Here is a 20,857-nt window from a genome sequence, read left to right on the forward strand (position 1 = left end):
GCTCTGACAACTGGGCTCTTGTCAGCTTGGCTTGGTTATTCAGAGCCCTGCCCTTCTCTAGGTGAGGGTTTCCAGCTGGAGGCCTGCAATTCTCTTCCATGCTCACCAAAATTCTCTCGTTTTCTAAGTCTTTTGCATGTTAGATGAGCCCCTCCCATGGGTGATTCATGAGCATCCAGCTATAAAAATAATTTGGTCACATTATAAATTTACATCTTAAAAAGGTGTTTTGGTTGCAGCAAAGTATACATGACGTGACATTTACCATCTTGACCATTTTTAAGGGTATGGTTCAGTGGCGTTAAATACATTTACATGGTCTTACCACCATGCCATCCGTCTGCAGAGCGTTTTCATTTTTCCAAACTGAAACTCTGTGCCCATTCAGCATGAACTCCCCGCTGTCCCCTTCCCCAGCACCCCCACGACCACCCTTCTCCTTCCTGGCTCTATGAATTCGACTACTCCAGGGACCTCCGCTAGGTGGAATTGTGCGGTATTTGTCCTTTTGCTGCTGGCTTACTTCGCTTACATTAGGTCTTTATGGTTCATCCACAGTGTAGTCTGTGTCAGAGTTTCCTTCCTTTTTCAGGCCAAATACTATTTATTCCACTGTCTGTCTCCATCGCATTTTGTTTATCCACTCATGGTCTTCTGGCTGTTGTGAGTAATGCTGCTCTGGACATTGATAGACAACTTATATTTTGAACCAGGATGTGCTGTGACCAGCGTTCTACTTCACTTAGGAGTTTTGGGGCTTAAACAAAAAAAGAAAGGTGAGATACTCCATCCAAGAAGCATCTTTGTGGGAAATTGTTCACCCACAGTTAGTTTCTAACCTATTAAAAAGGATGACCTGATAGCCTTTAACATCTCTGGACGTTTCTATTGTTCTCTGCCTCAAGCTCTTCCTTGTCCGTACACGGAAGCAGAAAGGGAAAATGCTGGTTCATAACTTCTCTGGTAACTTCTCACTTTTTTTTCTGACACCCAGAGAGTGAGCAGGTTATTGAACCAAGTTGCCAAGGGGACTATTGACCCCCAGCCTGGCTCACATTGACTTGTCCTGGTATGGACGGTGACTCATGTTCCCTGCGTCCTTGTGCTTATAACAAATATCGAGTTAATAGGTGACACGCAGACCCAAGGATTCAGGAAGCATTCCAGCCTGCCCAAGGTGCAGAGGCAAATCGATTATTAGCAGAGGTGGTGGAGCTAAAACAAAGACTAAGCTTTTTATTCCACAGCCTCTCTATCAGAGCAAACAGAAGCGATTTGATTAGCAAACTCTGGGACTTTCTGCCTTTGTCTGGAATGTGTGTCTGGGTTGACATGAGTGTATGGCCAGTCCTCTGATGGAGTGTTCTTCTTTCAGACCCTCTCCCCGCCCCACCCCCACCCCCAGGACTCACTCTGTGAACTCCACTAGAGTGAAACACCATGCGTAGTAATGCCTGGCATCTGGGTTGGACCATCCCTCAGTGGGGACCAGCTTCTGCTGTTGTTGCTGGCATTCTGCAAATCTGGGGACTATCTGAGGAAATCTGCCCCAAGCATTCTCCCCTTATTCCTGGGAACTAAGGAGCCCACCCCAGGCACATGGCTTTCCAGGAGAGTTCAGTTCTCTGCGCACCTGTGGATTCTCAGAGGCAAGGACCATGTTGATGTCCTCAGCGAGACCAATTTAACAGAAAGCAGATGAGTGGTAGGAGACCTGGATGTGCCCATTCAGAAAGAGAGCTGTTATTTTCATTCTTGAAGTTACACAGAGAGCTGGGTTCGTTGACCTTTGACACCAGCATCTCTCTTAGTTTCAGAATTGGCTTTTTTGGCCAATTCTGAGAACCGTGGTTCTCAATCCTGCCTGGCTACTTTTTCAGGTCTGCCTCCCAATGAAAACTTCTCTCATTATGTGGGAACCTTCTGCTTCTTTTCTAATAACGTTCAGTTTTTCTTGTTATTTAATAAATATAGCATCATTCTCTTCTTTCCTTTCAAAAAGTACATCTTAATTCTGGCATTTTCCTTGTGCCTCATTCATCCATTCATTGCATACGTGTTTATCGAGTGTCTGCCATGCAGCAGGCCCTGTTCCAGGCATGTGGGACTTTGTGAAGAACAGCCACCCATGTCCTCGTGGCTCTTCCGCTCTAGCTCTTTGTGAAGAGCACTGGACTTGAGGGCTGGCCTGGTGATTTGGAGCAAGCCATTCAGCCTCTCAGAGACTTAGCTCCTTACCTGTGGAGAGGGCCCAATACCAGGTGAGGGCTCGTGGATGGGCATTAGCACTGGTCAGGTAGGAGTTGTTCTCGTCTTCTTTTCCTGTTGAGGTCGGCACTGATTTCGCAAGACAGCGTGAGCTTGCCCTGCTGTGGCCACCAAGGTTGTTGAGATAGAGCGTAGAGGTACCATTACATCTCTGTAGGCCACACAGTGGGGCCACAGGAGTCTTCCATCCCGTCCCCTTTTGTCCCCCCCCCCCCCCCCCCCGGCCTCTAGCGGTGGGGGTGACCTCTGCAGGGCACGAGTGCCCTCTGCTGGTGGCTTATGTCATTTCACGTCAGATTTCTTTGCCTCTAGCTATTATTGCTGAAACCTATTCGTGTCCAGGAAAATGATTTGCTGAGTGTCTCAGATATGTTTGGCTCTCATTCATGAACTGCTTTCCTCAAAGCCTCCCTTGCAAGTTAGGATGGGAGCACTGCTCCCCACAATAATGTGGCTCCCTTGAGGGAACCTGGAGACTGGAAGTGATGGTTAAGCAGAGACGATGGGAATCCCAGAGCCTAGCTGGGGTCCACTGTCCTCTCAGAATGTCTGCTCCGTCTGGGAAATACTTTTTGATGACTCCACTTACTCTAGTGTACATCAAACAATGGTAGAAATGTTGGAAATACTTTAAAGAGAAAACCTTTTCACTCTGGCCCTGTATTAGTCAGTTAGGGCCGCCATAACAAAATACAACAGTCTGGGTGGCTTAGACAATAGAAATTTATTTTCTCACAGTCCTGGGGGCTGGAAGTCTGAGAACAAGGTGTGGGCAGGGGTGGTTTCTCCTGAGGCCTCTCTCCTTGACATGTAGATGGCCACCATCTTGTATCTATGCACGGTTTTCCCCACTGTGCCCAATGAATGTTTGTCAAGCTCTTATTAAATAGCCAGGTGAGACCCTCAGGCTTTTCCTTCCATGAGATTCGGAGCACATGGCTGGAATAGGAGTGATCTCTGCGTCACATAGCTCCCCTTTTCCAAATATGTTACTAACCTACTCTTAGAGTCTTGTGGTATGTTGGGGGTTTTTTTTGTTTTTTTGTTGCATGAGGTATTTAGAAAAATTGGAAGAATGAGAACCAGATGCATTCCTGACCCTGGGGAGTCCAATCAGAGACTCGAGATCCCAATTTGTGGGCTGTGATCAATATTGGGTTTACCTCCCTCCACCTTTTAAATGCCTGATTCTTCTTTCTTCCTCCTGCAGGAGAAAAAGACATGATTTTTTTAGGGGATTTTGGCCAGGGTCCTGACAGCAGTGACTATGATATCTTGAGGAAAGAAAAATTCTACCACCTGGTCCCTGTGCACACCTTCACCAACATCAGCACCAAGAATCCCCAAGGCTCAAAGTCTCTGGACAATATCTGGATCAGTAAAAGCTTAAAGAAGGTTTTCACAGGTAAAGCAGAGGTCCCTCAGTCTTTCTCCTGTTCAGAAATGGAATAAGAGAGACTTGTCCAAACTGATAGTGCCAGATCCTTTGGTTTGATAACTCTGGTCGGGAGTTCTCTTAGCTCCTCTGTGGGCATTTACAGGATCATATATGGTTTAGGCACCTCTGTAACTAGCATTCAAACAGAGCCACTCTTAAGAGGGAAGGGGGGCTGTGAAAAATTATTAAAAAGCATTCACTGATCTTCAGCAGGGGCAAACCTGGTTCTAGGCCAGTAGAGTACCGATTCTGAGATGAACCGATAGCTTACTCTAATTTTAAGGACACTTAGTCATTTAGCAAGCATTCCTCAAGCCTCGTCACATCCAGGCGCTGTGTTGTGGCTTGTGGTTTCCTGACCCACTGTCGGTGCCCCGAGAAGCTGCCGTTGAGGATGAGCAGACACCTCTCAGAGCATCCTGAGCATCCTCCCAGGATGCTCTGCGTGCTTTGCCTGGAGCACATGAGGACCAGGGTGCAGTGGGTAATCTCAGTGCTACGATGCAGTCCCTGCCACCCCCAAACCAGTAAGCTGCCGAGCAGACTTTGGGTCAGGAAACAATTAGAAATAGGACAGTGACAGGTAATGTCTTTTAATGAGCGACGGGAACCGTGGTTCTCAATCCTGCCTGGCTGCTTTGCTAAGGCCCAACATGTTATCCATATTATACTTCAGTGAGACTTTGACAACGTGTGAAAGTATCAGTTCTGGAGTTGACCTGGGAGCGCCACATGGGCAGCCAGGCCTGAGATCCTCAGCAGAATTTCCAGTCCAGACTATGTCACCAGCTTCTTGCACCTCTCTCTCTGGGTGCTGCTTTCCTGTTGGACTGTGTCAGGTACGGGTCTGAAGGAGGAAGGAAGTGGGTCCCAGGGGGAGGGACGATCATCCAACTAGGTGAGCTGCAGTTTGCTGAAAGGCACAGCTGGCCAGAGGGCGGCCCCAGCCGGCCCAGGGTGCCAGGAGGGGCATGCTCGCATCAGAAGAGAACACTTCCTTCCAAAAGGAAGTTAGAAGTCATTTCGTCGGTCCCCTTGCTGTGAAGTTCTAGAAACTCAGGTTCAGGGAGGAGCAAAAGAACTGAATAGGCAATTTGTACGTCGTCTTTGGAAAAAATGTCAACGTGTACGTGAAAAGACACTCAGCATCACTCATCATCAGGAAATGCAAATCAAATCCACAATGAGCTATCACATCTTTGAGAGACATTTGACCCTGCATCAGATATGTATCCTTGCTGCTGGCGTTTGCCCTGGCAGGCTGGGTATCTGAGGGGTATGGTCAGGGCATCCTGGCTACAGCAGAGCTGCAGCAGAGGCCTCCACCCGCCAGCCGTGGCCCGCCCCGGCCCCAGGCCTGATAGCTGGGTCTCTCTTCCCTCTCCCTCCAGGTCACTGGGCCGTAGTGAGAGAAGGCCTCACGAACCCTTGGATTCCAGATAACTGGTCCTGGGGCGGAGTGGCTTCTGAGCACTGCCCCGTGCTGGCCGAGTTGTACGCCGAAAAGGATTGGAACAAGAAGGAAGGCCCTCGGAACGGCAACGGGGTCCCCTTGGAGCGAAGTGAAGCCCACATTAAGCACGAGCGATGATGGTGCCCAGTCTGTCTCTCCCGCTCTGAGCCTGGAGGGCCCCAGGCGAGGGAGTTCACCCTTCTAGGTGAAGATGCAGAGCCAGAACTGCGGTTTTGGTTTTCAGCCAGACAACACTAGCCCCTGGGCCTCAACCTGCCTGCCTTCTTTGTGGATGTTCTTGGACCCTCAGAAGCACAGTGGGGAACCGAGATGTCTTGTAATCCGGGGATGCCGTCCACCTCCGCAGACGCGGGCCAGTTGCTGCCCCTGGGTGGCGGCATGCACAGAACCATAATGGGGCTGATGGGGCAAGAGAGGGCGGTCTTAGGCCGCCAGGCCGGGTCTGAGCCATGCCAGAAGCGCTTGTTTCTGACCACCGGTCCATGATGCTCTGGCAGCAGATTGCATAAAGCTTTTAACTGTGATTGAGCTGAGCACTCTTCTCAAATATTTTGAGTGGTGACTTTTAGTTTTGTTTTGAAAAAATAAACAGACATGAACCTGCCTGGTTGCGGTGAGCGTCCCGGGGGTGGGTTCCTGAGCTGCGGGTGTTCTGTGCCCGCTTCCAGTGCCTCTGTGAGGCTGTGATCCAGGGAGCCTGCTCCTTTACACCCCCCACTTCGCAGAGATGCCTCTCACACCCCTGTCAATCCCCTGAGGTCACCAGAAAATCTTTCTATGACCTTCTCCCTCCCAGCCTGTTCTTCATTTTCTGACCCCTTTGCTAGACTGTCTTGTACCTCGAGCACCATTTGTGCCCCTGGACATTCAGCATAGGTTCCCTGGTGCTGGGCTAGAATTCTCTGAGAATGATCCTTCTTCCTCCCTCCCTCCCCACCCACTTTAATTTTCAATCCGATTCCTAGCCCGGAGCCGCCCTATGGTGATTCTGAGCACTATCTGTTGATTCTGCATCTACAGGAAGCTAAGCCTGGGAGTATTGAAAGAGGGTTCATTTTTGTGGGGGCTGGGGGTGGGCAGGGGGACATGCCCATGCTAACGGCCACTAGGTACCCCCTCCCTTAGCTGGCATGGTTCTCCCTTAGGTCTCCTGTGAGACCAGATTATAACACCCATTTTACAGCCAAAGAAACCAAGGCTTAGAGCGCTTAACCTCCTGCAGGTCATATAACCGGTAAGTAAATAGATGGGATCCAAACCCAGCCCAAAAGCCCATGCCCACGTGTCCATTCTGTACTTGCCAACACCAATGCCGTGAAAGTAGCGACACTGATAGTGACTGTGTGAATCATGAGCCTAGATTATGAGTTATTCCAGGTCACCATGGAAGCTGAGGGTTTATTCCTCCCTCCATGCTGAAAACCTGGTGTGGCCAGTACCCAGAAACTGTTGTCACCGCACAGTGTGAACCCAGTGGCTTGGGGCTGGGGCCAGATGCAGTGAAAGAGGCCTCTTTTCCGCCAAAGACCATCTTTTGGACCACCCAGCTCCAAGGAGCATCACTGATCGTGGGCCCAGGAGGGAAGTCCTCCGGGCGCCCTGAGGGTGCCTGGGCATCAGCCGTGCCGCTCCGAGGGACCATCTCCAGTGGGAGGGTGAGTAGCGCCTCTCCCCTGGGCTCAGACTGTGCCGTTGCAGGCACGAATGAGCCTGGACCAAAAGCACTCGCGTTAGAAGGAAAAGGCGTGGCAGGGAGGAAAGGGTGCTTCCCAACAGAGCGGACCTTTCTCGGTGCCTCAATCTAAAGCGCAAACTTCACCAGCATTCACCAGCCAGCTGCGCCAGATTGGCTTTTGCCCCCAAACTAAGGAAAGAACAGGCTTAAGTGAGGGGAAGGGAAAAGAAATCCAATTAAATGACCTTAATGAAGGTCATGGTGTTTGAGGAGGGGTGGGGGAGCGGAACGCAGCCCCCACATCTCAAACACAGAGTGGGTCCTGGTTTTGGCTCCTAATATTTAAGGCATTGCTTGGGAGGCCTGTCTGCAGGGGGGAGCCTGTCTGTCTGCAGGGGGAAGCCTGTCTGTCTGCAGGGGGGAGCCTGTCTGTCTGCAGAGGGGAGACTGTCTGCAGGGGGCAGCTGTTGTTCTAGCCCCAGTCTTCTTGGTTTTTGCTTTTGGGGGGATGGTTTTGGCTTGGGTTTTGTTTTGTTTTGCTTTTTTCTTGTTTTTGCCATCTTTAATTAATAGATTTTATTTTTAAGAGTGGTTTTAGGTTTGTAGCAAACCAGAGCAAGAGCCCAGCGGTCCCATACTCCGCTGTAGAGTTTCCCCTGTTGTTAACAGTAGTGTGGTGTATTTGCTACCACTGATGAACCAGTATTGGTACATTATTATTAGCTGAAGTCCACGGTTTACTTTAGGGTTCACTCTTTGTACATTCCATGGGTTTCAACAGATGTATAAAGACCTATATCCACTTTTCTCTCATCTAAAAATCCTCTGTGCTCTGCCTATTCATCCCTCCTCCTCCCCCTGGCAACCACTGGTCTTTCTACTCTCTCCCTAGTTTTGTCTTTTCTAGAAGGCCATATAGTTGCAGTCAGTCAGTCTGTAGCCTTTTCAGCTTGGCTTCTCTTAGCAACCTGCGTTTAAAGTTCCTCTGTGTCTCTTCATGGCCTGACAGCTCCTTTCTTGTTATTGCCAAACCATCATCCATTGCATGGACTTTATCTGCTCCCCCCCACTTGGATTGTTTCTAATCCCTCCCCTTCTCCAGACTTTCCTCCACCCCATCCCCAGCTCCATCCGCAGATGGCACATTTCCATCCCATTCTTCCCTTCCCGCCCCCATTCTTTTCTTCCTTCTCCTGCCTTTCAGGATTGTTCAAGAAGGGCCCCACTGCAAAGCCACTTTGTTGGAAAAGCCCAGCGGAAACCCCTGATGTGGAACAGGCTTTCTGGCGTGTGGGTTTGGGCAGGAGACGGGAAGGAATTACGTGCTAGGGACCCGGAAAGGCCCAGGCGCCAAGTGGAAGCTCTGGCGTCCTCCTTGGGTCCCTCTATCCCAGGAGCACCATAGATGACCAGAGCCCCCCCACCCCCACCCCAGTGGAACCTTCCTCCCTTGACCATTTTCCCACGAGAGGTCTCTCTCTGCGTAGGAGCCAGTGAGCAGGGCCCCTGGGCCATCTCTCCATTCTGCTGCACCAACCGCACCCTTTACTGTCCCTGGACTTAGCAGGGCATGCTTGGAGGGCAGCCAGAAGCCCTCCCGTGCCACAAATAATTGGGCCCAAGCTAGGACTCCCTCGCTACTGCTCGGAAGATGTCAAGGGAAGCAAAATGGGCATGGCCTTTAAGAGCGGGCTACATTCTTCTTTGTGTTTCTTTGGATCTAAGGGTTGGAGTTCTCCCCCGATGCTCCCACGCAGATACCGTCCCACTGGAGTGAGAGAGCACCCCGCCCGGCAGAGGTCGCCGCCGTCTGGAATGGGAGGTGAGTGCACCGAGGTGAGACTGCCACAGGGTCTGCTTTCAAAGGAAAGGAATTCATGGCTTCAGCACCGCCCAGTTCTCTTAAACTGTCTCTTGTCTTTAAGTGAGCCTTGTCCATGCTTACTGGCTCCTTACTGTCTTGAGCACTTGACACTTTTAACTGCTTTATTCCTTCGAAGAGTCCATTGTGGTTGGTCCTATTGTTTGTGCCCTCTTACAGACGGAGGACCTGAGGCAGGGGGAAGGGAAGGATGAGGGACTCTGGTTTCACTGTGATAAGGAGGGCAGTTGGTCTAGGACATGTCAAGCAGACCCAGAGGGCTGTGGAAAATAAGTGGCCTTGACAAAGGCAGGTGGAGCTAATGCCAAAGAGACAGGCCAGGGAGCTATTGCTGGGGCTTCTGCCTTTCTGGAAACCATGTGGGAGGCTGACCTAGGCATTGGTCTTAGGCCAGCACAGACTAGGAAAGCAGGTGGGAGAGGGCCAAGGGCACAGGGGCAGGACGAGCTTTGAAGGCCGCGGGGTGGGCTGGGGCATCCTGGGACCTCCGGCTCTTGCCTCCTACAGTGTCTCCTGCCCCTCCCCTTTTCTCTGATGGGTGCTGGGTGGCCCGGTTGGGCTTGGGAACATGGGCAGTTCGGGTGCATAAGAGCGGTGAAGTTCAAAGGCTAGTGAACGAGAGCAACAGGCAAAAGGGTGTCGCTTTGTCTGTGGAGAGCCCTGTCCTTGGGTGGCAGTGGTTCCCCATGGCCGGGGAAGGAGGAAGAAGAGGGAGAGAGAGAAAGCCTCTGAAGACCTTCCCCACCTGCTTGTGTCTTCCTGAGTTTGGGGTCAAACCACATGAGGCAGGTTTCCTTTGGTGCTTGCGGTGGTGGGGATGCTTTATAGTTAGTCTGCTGAGCAGGCTGGGCTCCAGTCAACAGTCAGTGTCAGGAGATGGACCTGCCTAGGCGCCCTGCCGACTTCCAGTATGATGAATTATTTAATTAGATGATTATCTGGGGGTGAGGGTGGGAGCAGCAAGGACTCAGGTTTTACTGTGATGAGTGAGTGCAATTGGCCTGCATTGTGTGATCGCATGGAACCCGCGGCCTTGGACAGAGTCCGACTTCGCAGCTGGAGGAAGGTGTCTGGCCCCTGGGCCCAGGCCCGCTGTGTTTCCTGTGGAAGTTTCTTCCTTCTGGGCTCTGAGATGGACTGAGGTGGCATTTTTAAAGATTTTATTTATTTATTTGGCAGAGAGATAGAGAGCACAAGTAGGCAGAGAGGCAGGCAGAGGGAGAGGGAGAAGCAGGCTCCCCGCCGAGCAGGGAGCCCGATGCGGGGCTTGATCCCAGGACCCTGGGTTCATAACCAAAGCCAAAGGCAGCCGCTTAACCGACTGAGCCGCCCAGGTGTCCCCACGGTGGCATTTTTAAACAGATTCCAGAGATGGCTTTCTCTGAAAAGAAGGCCAACAGGACACTGTCCTTGTTGTCGGCTTTAAGGAATCCTGTGAATTTTCCTGCCTAGAAAAATCCATCCCGCCCTTCACTGAGGAAATGCCAGGATGAAGCCAGCTATGCTGCGGATTTGCTGGGTGCTGGTGGGTACCCTGAACTGCATTTCCCTGGCCCTCCCTTTACCTTTTGCTCTAAAGTGTTATGTCTAACCAAGCTGTCGAACAAGGAGAATCTCTTTCTGGGGCAGTGGGCCTCCCAGTCTGGTGCATGGAAGAGTCACCCAGGAGCTTTCTGGCAAGGAGGTTTCCTAGCCCTGGGTGCCTGGGTGGCTCAGTTGTTAAGCGTCTGCCTTCGGCTCAGGTCATGATCCCAGGGTCCTGGGATCGAGTCCCACATCGGGCTCCCTCCTCGGGGGGAAGCCTGCTTCTCCCTCTCCCCCTCCCGCTGCTTGTGTTCTTGCTCTCGCTATCTCTGTCTCTGTCAAATAAATAAATAAAATCTTTAAAAAAAAAAAAAAGGAGGTTTCCTAGCCCTAACCCAGGGAGTCCAATGACAGAGCGCTGATTAGACCTGGCCTGTGGCCCAGCAGAATCAATGAAGGTCCCCTGAGACTCACACTTTGAGAAATACCAATGGCGGGGGAGGGCTTTAAGTGCCTAGAAACGTGGCTGGGCCTCCTATACACAATACTAAAGATAGAGCCTTGAGAAGAAATGGGGTAGTTGATTAGAACTTCAGTGTGGCTTTTAATGACTAAGTAAGAGATTGCTTCAGTGGGGACAGTAACAATGACTAGTGCCAAGTCTCTGTAGGAGATCAGCTGAACAAGGGAAGGCTCAGAGTTGACAGACGCAGAAGCATTGTTACTGTGACTGTTTAAGTGAGCCCTGGGCTTGCTGATGCTGACCCGTTCGTTTCATGACTGTAATTACCCAACACAAGACCAGATTTCAAGGACTGATGTTGAGTAAATCCTCACTATTTGGTAAACACCTGGAGCTCTAGGAATTTGTCAAACTTCCCTTCTGAAATTTTCTGAACATCATTCTTTTTTTTTTAAGATTTTATTTATATATTTGACAGAGAGACACAGCGAGAGAGGGAACACAAGCAGGGGGAGAGGGAGAGGGAGAAGCAGGCTCCCTGCAGAGCAGGAAGCCCGATGCAGGGCCCGATCCCAGGACCCTGGGACCATGACCTGAGCCGAAGGCAGACGCTTAACGACTGAGCCACCCAGGCGCCCCCTGAACATCATTCTTCATCACTTACTTATTCAAGTTTAAATTACTGGAGAATTTTTGAGAAGCTTGATCTTTTCACGTTTATCACACAGTGGGGTCTCCTGGGCCCGCATGCAGGCAGCAGTCTGACTGAGTAGTTCCTGTGCGGAGGCCACGTAGGCTCAGTGAATGTATGGGAGGATCAGCCCCGAGAGCCTTCGCAGGCAGCTTCCAGACGGACCCTGGAGGCCAGGGCCCCACTTCCCAGCCTCAACATAACATGCAGTATGTCATGTTCTCAAAGCCTAGGCTTGGCCCTGACAAATCTAGTCACTTACCTAACCCCTAAACACGTCGGCCCTTGGGAATCCCAGTTTATAGGTGTGTTTACCTGGGGGTTATGGGGTCATGAGGGAGAAGGCCTCTGTGTGCTTTCCCGTGTTTCATCTGAAGACTGTCCAAAAGCTTAAAGGGTTTGAAGGGTGCACTGTTACCAGGTACCTGGGGTGTGGGACAGAAGACCTCAAGTCACCCCAGAGATGTGGTACATCAAAGCACAGTGGGGCTTGAGGTCAGAAACTGTGAATTCCGCAGCCTTGCCTGTGATCCAGAAACCATGGGGACCTTAGTCTGTGAGCCATTCTTAGCTGTTGAGCTGAGAAATCTCTTTGGCCAGAGGATCTGTTATCTTTCCTCAATATCTCCTCTCTCATTTCTCTAAAAGGAAAACACTGGTTTTACTAAGGAGTGTCTTAGGTATTTGTGTTAGGAAGCTGTGGTAAGACAAAATAGCATCTGAATTTCAAACTGCTCTCATCTCATATAGATAGATGTTGCTTGTTTCAAACAGACATTAAAATGTTATTGAAGATAACGCTCAAGACTATAAACAGTATTTAATATACTTTAGCATATAATATACTTCATATATTTATACGGAGTATGTATATTGGTTTTTAGCCCAACTTAAGGAATTTTTATGGCAAACTCGTTAGTGAGAGATTAAAATTGGACATAAGAGGACACCCGATTTTGGAATAGGACTGCAGACTTCAGTAACTCCTTCCCTTGAGCTCTTGAAAGGGATATACAAATCTTTCCTAGAAGAATTCTGCTTGCTTTAAGTCAAAGTGTAGGTCTGGGTTTAGCTCTAAGGGTTAACCAGGAAGATGAGTCATCTAGAGGGCCTCCAGCCTGAAATAAAATAGGGAACGGAAGAGCTGGAAGAGAAGGGAAAAAGAGTTCGTGGTCCCTCTAGTGGGCAGTTGTGAGGTGACACTCAAATTCACTCAAGAGCCTGAATAACTGACTCTAGAGAGTTAGGTCTTCCTAGATTCAGAAGGCCCATTTACCTGTAAGATCCAAGATACTTAATTTCCTGGGAGAAACACAGTAATTAACCAGGGAAGTACAGTAAATATGATAGAGGTTATTTTTAAAGGGCAAGAGAAACAAATAATCTGATTTATCTAAATTTGAGATATTTACACCTGAGGTAATCATGTATTTGGTGCTCTTAAGAACTTTGAGATAAATTATGTTTGGGATTTTTTCAGGTTTATCTAATCCCCATATTGGAAAAAATAATCTCCAGCATTCCACAATCTCTTGAAATTATCACCCCCTGAAATTCCATCTGTTTTTTTAAAGAACAAACCCTCACAACTTTGAGGAGTTCATATCTTAGAATAATCTGACATATATTAAATGGAAAAATCAAAATACAGAAAAATATGTGTAGTCTGTGCTAAAAATAAAACAGTAGTTTTGCATAATTGATTGTATATGCATAAAATATCTCTGGGACAGAGCACACACAAATAGTGAAGTTGGTTGTCTTGTTTTCCCAAGCTTCATTGAGCTATGATTCACATAGAGCATTATGGTGTACAATGTGATGACTTGATACATTTATATATTATGAAATGATTACCACAGTAGAATTAGTTAATACCTCTACCATCTCACATAATTACCATTTCTTTCCTGTGGTGAGAACATTTAAGATCTACTCTCTTAGCACCTTTCAAGTATATAATACAGTACTGATAACTATAATCACCATGCTGTACATTAGATCTTTCAGAACTAACTGGAAGTTTGTATCCTGTGACTAACATCTCCCCAGCTCCATCCCCTGGTAACCAGTATTCTACTCTGTTTCCATAGTTTAGCTTTTTTAGATTCCACATATAAGTGATAATCATATAATATTTGTCTTTCTCTGATATATTTCACTTAGCATAATGCCTTCAAACCCATCCACGTTGTTGCAAATGGCAGGATTTTTTTCTTTCTCATGGCTGATTAATATTCCAGTGTGTGCATGCATACGTATATCACATCTTCTTTATCCACTCAACTTTTGACAGACAGGTTATTTCTATATCTTGGCTATTGTGAATAATGCTGCAATGAATATAAGAATGCAGATAGCTATTCAATACCCTATTTTTATTTCCTTTGATTATATACCCAGAAGTGGGATTACTGGATCCTATGGTAGTTCTACTTTTAATGTTTTGAGGAACCTCCCTACTGTTTTCCATACTTGTTGTGCTGATTTATATTCTTACCAACAGTGCACGAGGGTTCCCTTTTCTCCATATCCCTGCCAATACTTGTTATCTCTTGTCTTTTTGGATAATAGCTATTCTTTTTTTTTTTTTTTAAAGATTTTATTTATTTATTTGAGAGAGAATGAGAGAGAGCACATGAGAGGGGGGAGGGTCAGAGGGAGAAGCAGACTCCCTGCCGAGCAGGGAGCCCGATGCGGGACTCTATCCAGGGACTCCAGGATCATGACCTGAGCCGAAGGCAGTCGCTTAACCAACTGAGCCACCCAGGTGCCCTGGATAATACCTATTCTAACAGGTGTGAGGTGATAGCTCATTGTGGTTTTGATTTGCATGTCCCTGATGATGTGTGATGTTGAATGTCTTTTTACATACATGTTGGCAATTTATATGTCTTCTTTGGAAAAAATGTCTGTTCAGTTCTTTTGCTCATTTTTAAAAAATTTTTTATTATGTTAAAATCACCATACATTACATCATTAGTTTTCTAATGTTTTATTTATTTATTTATTTATTTATTTATTTATTTATTTATTTATTTATGAGAATCAGAGAGAGAGAGAGGCAGAGGCAGAGGGAGAAGCAGGCTCCCCACTGAGCAGGGAGCCCAATGCGGGGCTCGATCCCAGGACACTGGGATCATGACCTGAGCCGAAGGCAGATGCTTAACCATCTGAGCCACTCAGGCTCATCATTAGTTTTTGATGTAGTGTTCCATGATTCATTGTTTGTGCATAACACCCAGTGCTCCATGCAGAACGTGCCCTCTTTAATACCCATCACCAGGCTAACCCATCTTCCGACCCCCTCCCCTCTAAAACCCTCAGTTTGTTTTTCAGAGTCCATCGTCTCTCATGGTTTGTCTCCCCCTCAGATTTCCCCCATCCCTCCCACCCCCCACCACTCCAGCAACCCTCAGTTTGTTTCCTGAGATTAAGAATTCCTCATATCAGTGAGGTCATATGATACATGTCTTTCTCTGATTGACTTATTTCGCTCAGCATAACACCCTCCAATTCCATCCATGCCACTGCAAATGGCAAGATCTCATTCCTTTTGATGGCTGCATAATATTCCATTGTATATATACACCACATCTTCTTTATCCATTCATCTGTCGATGGACATCTTGGCTCTTTCCACAGTTTGGCTATTGTGGACATTGCTGCTATAAACATTGAGGTGCACGTACCCCTTCGGATCCCTACATTTGTATCTTTGGGGTAAATACCCAGTAGTGCAATTGCTGGATCGTATGGTAGCTCTATTTTCAACTTTTTGAGGAACCTCCATACTGTTTTCCAGAGTGGCTGCACCAGCTTGCATTCCCACGAACAGTGTAGGAGGGTTCCCCTTTCTCCGCATCCCTGCCAACATCTGTCGTTTCCTGACTTGTTAATTTTAGCCATTCTGACTGGTGTGAGGTGGTATCTCATTGAGGTTTTGATTTGGATTTCCCTGATGTCGAGCCATGTTGAGCACTTTTTCATGTGTCTGTTGGCCATTTGGATGTCTTCTTTGGAAAAATGTCTGTTCATGTTTTCTGCCCATTTCTTGATTGGATTATTTGTTCTTTGGGTGTTGAGTTTGATAAGTTCTTTATAGATTTTGGATACTAGCCCTTTATCTGATATGTCATTTGCAAATATCTTCTCCCATTCTGTCGGTTGTCTTTTGGTTTTGTGGACTGTTTCCTTTGCTGTGCAAAAGCTTTTTATCTTGATGAAGTCCCAATAGTTCATTTTTGCCCTTGCTTCCCTTGCCTTTGGAGATGTTTCTAGGAAGAAGTTGCTGCGGCTGAGGTCAAAGAGGTTGCTGCCTGTGTTCTCCTTTAGGATTTTGATGGACTCCTGTCTCACATTGAGGTCTTTCAACCATTTGGAGTCTATTTTTGTGTGTGGTGTAAGGAAATGGTCCAGTTTCATTCTTCTGCATGTGGCTGTCCAATTTTGCCAACACCATTTGTTGAAGAGATTGTCTTTTTTCCATTGGACATTCTTTCCTGCTTTGTCAAAGATTAGTTGGCCATAGAGTTGAGGGTCCATTTCTGGGCTCTCTATTCTGTTCCATTGATCTATGTGCCTGTTTTTGTGCCAGTACCATACTGTCTTGATGATGACAGCTTTGTAATAGAGCTGGAAGTCTGGAATTGTGATGCTGCCAGCTTTGCTTTTCTTTTTCAACATTCCTCTGGCTATTCGGGGTCTTTTCTGGTTCCATACAAATTTTAGGATTATTTGTTCCATTTCTTTGAAAAAGTGGATGGTATTTTGATGGGGACTGCATTGAATGTGTAGATTGCTCTAGGTAGCATTGACATCTTCACAATATTTGTTCTTCCAATCCATGAACATGGAACGTTTTTCCATTTCTTTGTGTCTTCCTCAATTTCTTTCATGAGTATTTTATAGTTTTCTGAGTACAGATCCTTTGCCTCTTTGGTTAGATTTATTCCTAGGTATCTTACGGTTTTGGGTGCAATTGTAAATGGGATCGACTCCTTAATTTCTCTTTCTTCTGTCTTGTTGTTGGTGTATAGGAATGCCACTGATTTCTGTGCATTGATTTTATATCCTGCCACTTTACTGAATTCCTGTATGAGTTCTATCAGTTTTGGGGTGGAGTCTTTGGGATTTTCCACATAAAGTATCATATCATCTGCAAACAGTGAGAGATTGACTTCTTCCTTGCCAATTTGGAAGCCTTTTATTTCTTTTTGTTGTCTGATTGCTGTGGCTAGGACTTCTAATACTATGTTGAATAGCAGTGGTGATAGTGGACATCCCTGCTGCGTTCCTGACCTTAGGGGGAAAGCTCTCAGTTTTTCCCCATTGAGAATGATACTCGCTGTAGGTTTTTCATAGATGGCTTTTATGATATTGAGGTATGTACCCTCCATGCCTATACTCTGAAGAGTTTTGATCAAGAGAGGATGCTATACTTTGTCAAATGCTTTTTCTGCATCTATTGAGAGGATCATATGATTCTTGTTCTTTCTTTTGTTAATGTATTTTATCACGTTGGTTGATTTGCGGATGTTGAACCAACCTTGTGACCCAGGGATAAATCCCACTTGGTCGTGGTGAATAATCCTTTTAATGTACTGTTGGATCCTATTGGCTAGTATTTTGGTGAGAATTTTTGCATCCATGTTCATCAAGGATATTGGTCTGTAATTCTCCTTTTTGATGGGGTCTTTGTCTGGTTTTGGGATCAAGGTAATGGTGGTCTCATAAAACAAGTTTGGAAGTTTTCCTTCCATTTCTATTTTTTGGAACAGTTTCAGAAGAATAAGTATTAATTCTTCTTTAAATGTTTGGTAGAATTCCCCTGGGAAGCCATCTGGCCCTGGGCTTTGGTTTTTGGGGAGATTTTTGATGACTGCTTCAATTTCCTTAGTGGTTATAGGTCTGTTCAGGTTTTCTGTTTCTTCCTGGTTCAGTTTTGGTAGTTGATACATCTCTAGGAATGCATCCATTTCTTCCAGGTTATCTAATTTGTTGGCATAGAGTTGCTCATACTATGTTCTTATAATTGTTTGTATTTCTTTGGTGTTGGTTGTGATCTCTCCTCTTTCATTCATGATTTTGTTGATTTGGATCACTTCTCTTTTCTTTTTGATAAGTCTGGCCAGGGGTTTATCAATTTTCTTAATTCTTTCAAAGGACCAGCTCCTACTTTCGTTGATCTGTTCTACTGTTCTTTTGGTTTCTATTTCATTGATTTCTGCTCTGATCTTGATTATTTCTCTTCTCCTGCTGGGTTTAGGCTTTATTTGCTGTTTTTTCTCTAGCTCCTTTAGGTGTAGGGTCAGGTTGTGTATTTGAGACCTTTCTTGTTTCTTGAGAAAGGCTTGTATTGCTATATACTTTCCTCTTAGGACTGCCTTTGCTGCATCCCAAAGATTTTGAACAGTTGTGTTTTCATTTTCATTGGTTTCCATGAAATTTTTATTTATTTATTTATTTATTTATTTATTTATTTGAGACAGAGAGAATGAGAGAGAGAGAGCACATGAGAGGGGGGAGGGTCAGAGGCAGAAGCAGGCTCCCTGCCGAGCAGGGAGCCCGATGCGGGACTCGATCCAGGGATTCCAGGATCATGACCTGAGCCGAAGGCAGTCACTTAACCAACTGAGCCACCCAGGCGCCCGGTTTCCATGAATTTTTTTAATTCTTCTTTAATTTCCTGTTGACCCATTCATTCTTTAGTAGGATGCTCTTTAGCCTCCATGTATTTGAGTTCTTTCTGACTTTCCTCTTGTGATTGAGTTCTAGTTTCAAAGCATTGTGGTCTGAAAATATGCAGGGAATATTCCCAATCTTTTGGTACCGGTTGAGACCTGATTTGTGACCTAGGATGTGATCTATTCTGGAGAATGTTCCATGAGCACTAGAGAAGAATGTGTATTCTGTTGCTTTGGGATGGAATGTTCTGAATATATCTGTGAAGTCCATTTGGTCCAGTGTGTCATTTAAAGTCTTTATTTCCTTGTTGATCTTTTGCTTAGATGATCTGTCCATTTCAGTAAGGGGGGTGTTAAAGTCCCCCACTATTATTGTATTGTTGTCAATGTGTTTCTTGGTTTTGTTATTAATTGCCTTATATAATTGGCTGCTCCCATGTTAGGGGCATAGATATTTACAATTGTTAGATCTTCTTGTTGGATAGATCCTTTAAGTAGGATATAGTGTCCTTCCTCATCTCTTATTACAGTCTTTGGTTTAAAATCTAATTTGTCTGATATAAGGATTGCCACCCCAGCTTTCTTTTGGTGTCCATTAGCATGGTAAATGGTTTTCCACCCCCTCACTTTCAATCTGGGGGTGTCTTTGGGTCTAAAGTGAGTCTCTTGCAGACAGCATATCGATGGGTCTTGTTTTTTAATCCAATCTGATAGCCTGTGTCTTTTGATTGGGGCATTTAGCCCATTTACATTCAGGGTAACTACTGAAAGATATGAATTTAGTGCCATTGTATTGCCTGTAAGGTGACTGTTACTGTATATTGTCTGTGTTCCTTTCTGGTCTATGTTACTTTTAGGCTCTCTCTTTACTTAGAGGACCCCTTTCAATATTTCTTGTAGGGCTAGTTTCATGTTTGCAAATTCCTTTAGTTTTTGTTTGTCCTGGAAGCTTTTTATCTCTCCTTCTATTTTCAATGACAGCCTAGCTGGATATAGTATTCTTGGTTGCATATTTTTCTCGTTTAGTGCTCTGAATATATCCTGCCAGTCCTTTCTGGCCTGCCAGGTCTCTGTGGATAGGTCTGTTGCTAATCTAATGTAGGTTACAGATCTCTTCTCCCAAGCTGCTTTCAGGATTTTCTCTTTGTCTCTGAGACTTGTAAGTTTTACTATTAGATGTCAGGGTGTTGACCTATTTTTATTGATTTTGAGAGGGGTTCTCTGTGCCTCCTGGAATTTGATGCCTCTTTCCTTCCCCAAATTAGGGAAGTTCTCTGCTATAATTTGCTCCAATATACCTTCTACCCCTCTCTCTCTTTCTTCTTCTTCTGGGATCCCAATTATTCTAATGTTGTTTCATCTTATGGTATCGCTTATCTCTTGAATTCTGCCCTCGTGATCCAGTAGTTGTTTATCTCTCTTTTTCTCAGCTTCTTTATTTTCCATCATTTGGTCTTCTATATCACTGATTCTTTCTTTTGCCTCATTTATCCTAGCAGTTAGTGCCCCCATTTTTGATTGCACCTCATTAATAACGTTTTTGATTTCCACTTGGTTAGATTTTAGTTCTTTTATTTCTCCAGAAATAAAAGCGTTTCTCTAATAACTTCCATGCTTTTTTCAAGCCCAGCTAGTATCTTTAAAATCATGATTCTGAACTCTAGGTCCGACATTGTACTAATGTCCGTATTGAGTAGGTCCCTGGCAGTCGGTACTACCTCTTGTTCTTTTTGTTGAGATGATTTTTTCCGTCTTGTCATTTTGTCCAGAAGAGAATAGATGAATGAGAGAACAAAATGCTAACAGGGTAACAACATCCCCAGAAAATATACTCTAAACAAATCAGAAAAGACCTGAAACTGGGGGGAAAAGAAAGGGAAAGAAAGAAAAAAGAAAAAAAGATAAAAACAGAACAAAACAAAAAAAACAGAATATGGTCAAATATGATCAGGCTGGTGCATAGATCAGTGCCACACGCTAGATTTTGGGTGTATTTTGGTCTGTTAGAAGAAAGTGCCTCCCAAAATTTTAAAGAAAGAAAAACTATGTATGTACAAAAATAAGGGTTGATACGATGAAGGGATGGAATATGACTGTAAAGATGAAAATTATAAAAAAAATTTATAAAAGGAATTGATAAGATAAGAAGTTGTTCGAAAAAAGAAAGGTTTTTGTTTTTGTTTTTGTTTTTAAAAAGAGTATGTGGGCACCTGGGTGGCTCAGTTGGTTAAAGGACTGCCTTCAGCTCAGGTCATGATCCTGGAGTCCCAGGATCGAGTCCCGCATCGGGCTCCCTGCTTGGCAGGGAGTCTGCTTCTCCCTCTCATCCTCCTCCCTCTCATGCTCTTTATCTCTCATTCTTTCTCTCTCAAATAAATAAATAAAATCTTTAAAAAAAAAAAAGAGAATGTGACCAGGCAGAAGACTAGAACAAAGCCATACACTAAAGATTTAGGGTATATTTTGATCTGTTAGGAGAAACTGTATCTCAAAATTTTAAAGAGAGAACAACTTATATATATATATATATATATATATACATATATATATATATATATATATATATGTATATATATATGCCAAAAATAAGGTTAACTACAATGAAGGGATAGAATATGACTCTAGGGCGCCTGGGTGGCTCAGTCGTTAAGCGTCTGCCTTCGGCTCAGGTCATGATCCCACGGTCCCGGGATCGAGTCCCACATCAGGCTCCCTGCTCAGTGGGAAGCCTGCTTCTCCCTCTCCCACTCCCCCTG

The 20,857-nt window shown here is 45.7% G+C and overlaps 2 protein-coding genes across 3 annotated transcripts in view; both read left to right on the top strand.

The window, feature by feature from the left end:
• EEPD1 (endonuclease/exonuclease/phosphatase family domain containing 1) overlaps positions 1–6,027 on the top strand; it is a 108,827-nt gene extending 102,800 nt beyond the window's left edge. For both annotated transcript variants that reach the window (XM_044919907.1, XM_044919906.1), the window contains 2 exons: positions 3,479–3,673; positions 5,098–6,027. In XM_044919907.1, coding sequence (XP_044775842.1) covers positions 3,479–3,673; positions 5,098–5,297 — 395 coding nt within the window. In that variant the 3' untranslated portion in view covers positions 5,298–6,027. The remainder of the gene's footprint in view (positions 1–3,478; positions 3,674–5,097) is intronic.
• Positions 6,017–20,857, top strand: part of LOC110588895 — a 44,742-nt gene continuing 29,901 nt past the window's right edge. Inside the window, exons 1-2 of the mRNA XM_021699286.1 lie at positions 6,017–6,835; positions 8,581–8,677. Coding sequence (XP_021554961.1) covers positions 6,593–6,835; positions 8,581–8,677 — 340 coding nt within the window. The 5' untranslated portion in view covers positions 6,017–6,592. The remainder of the gene's footprint in view (positions 6,836–8,580; positions 8,678–20,857) is intronic.

The sequence above is a fragment of the Neomonachus schauinslandi genome, chromosome 12 (genome assembly GCF_002201575.2).
Source record: "Neomonachus schauinslandi chromosome 12, ASM220157v2, whole genome shotgun sequence".
Taxonomy (NCBI): domain Eukaryota; kingdom Metazoa; phylum Chordata; class Mammalia; order Carnivora; family Phocidae; genus Neomonachus; species Neomonachus schauinslandi.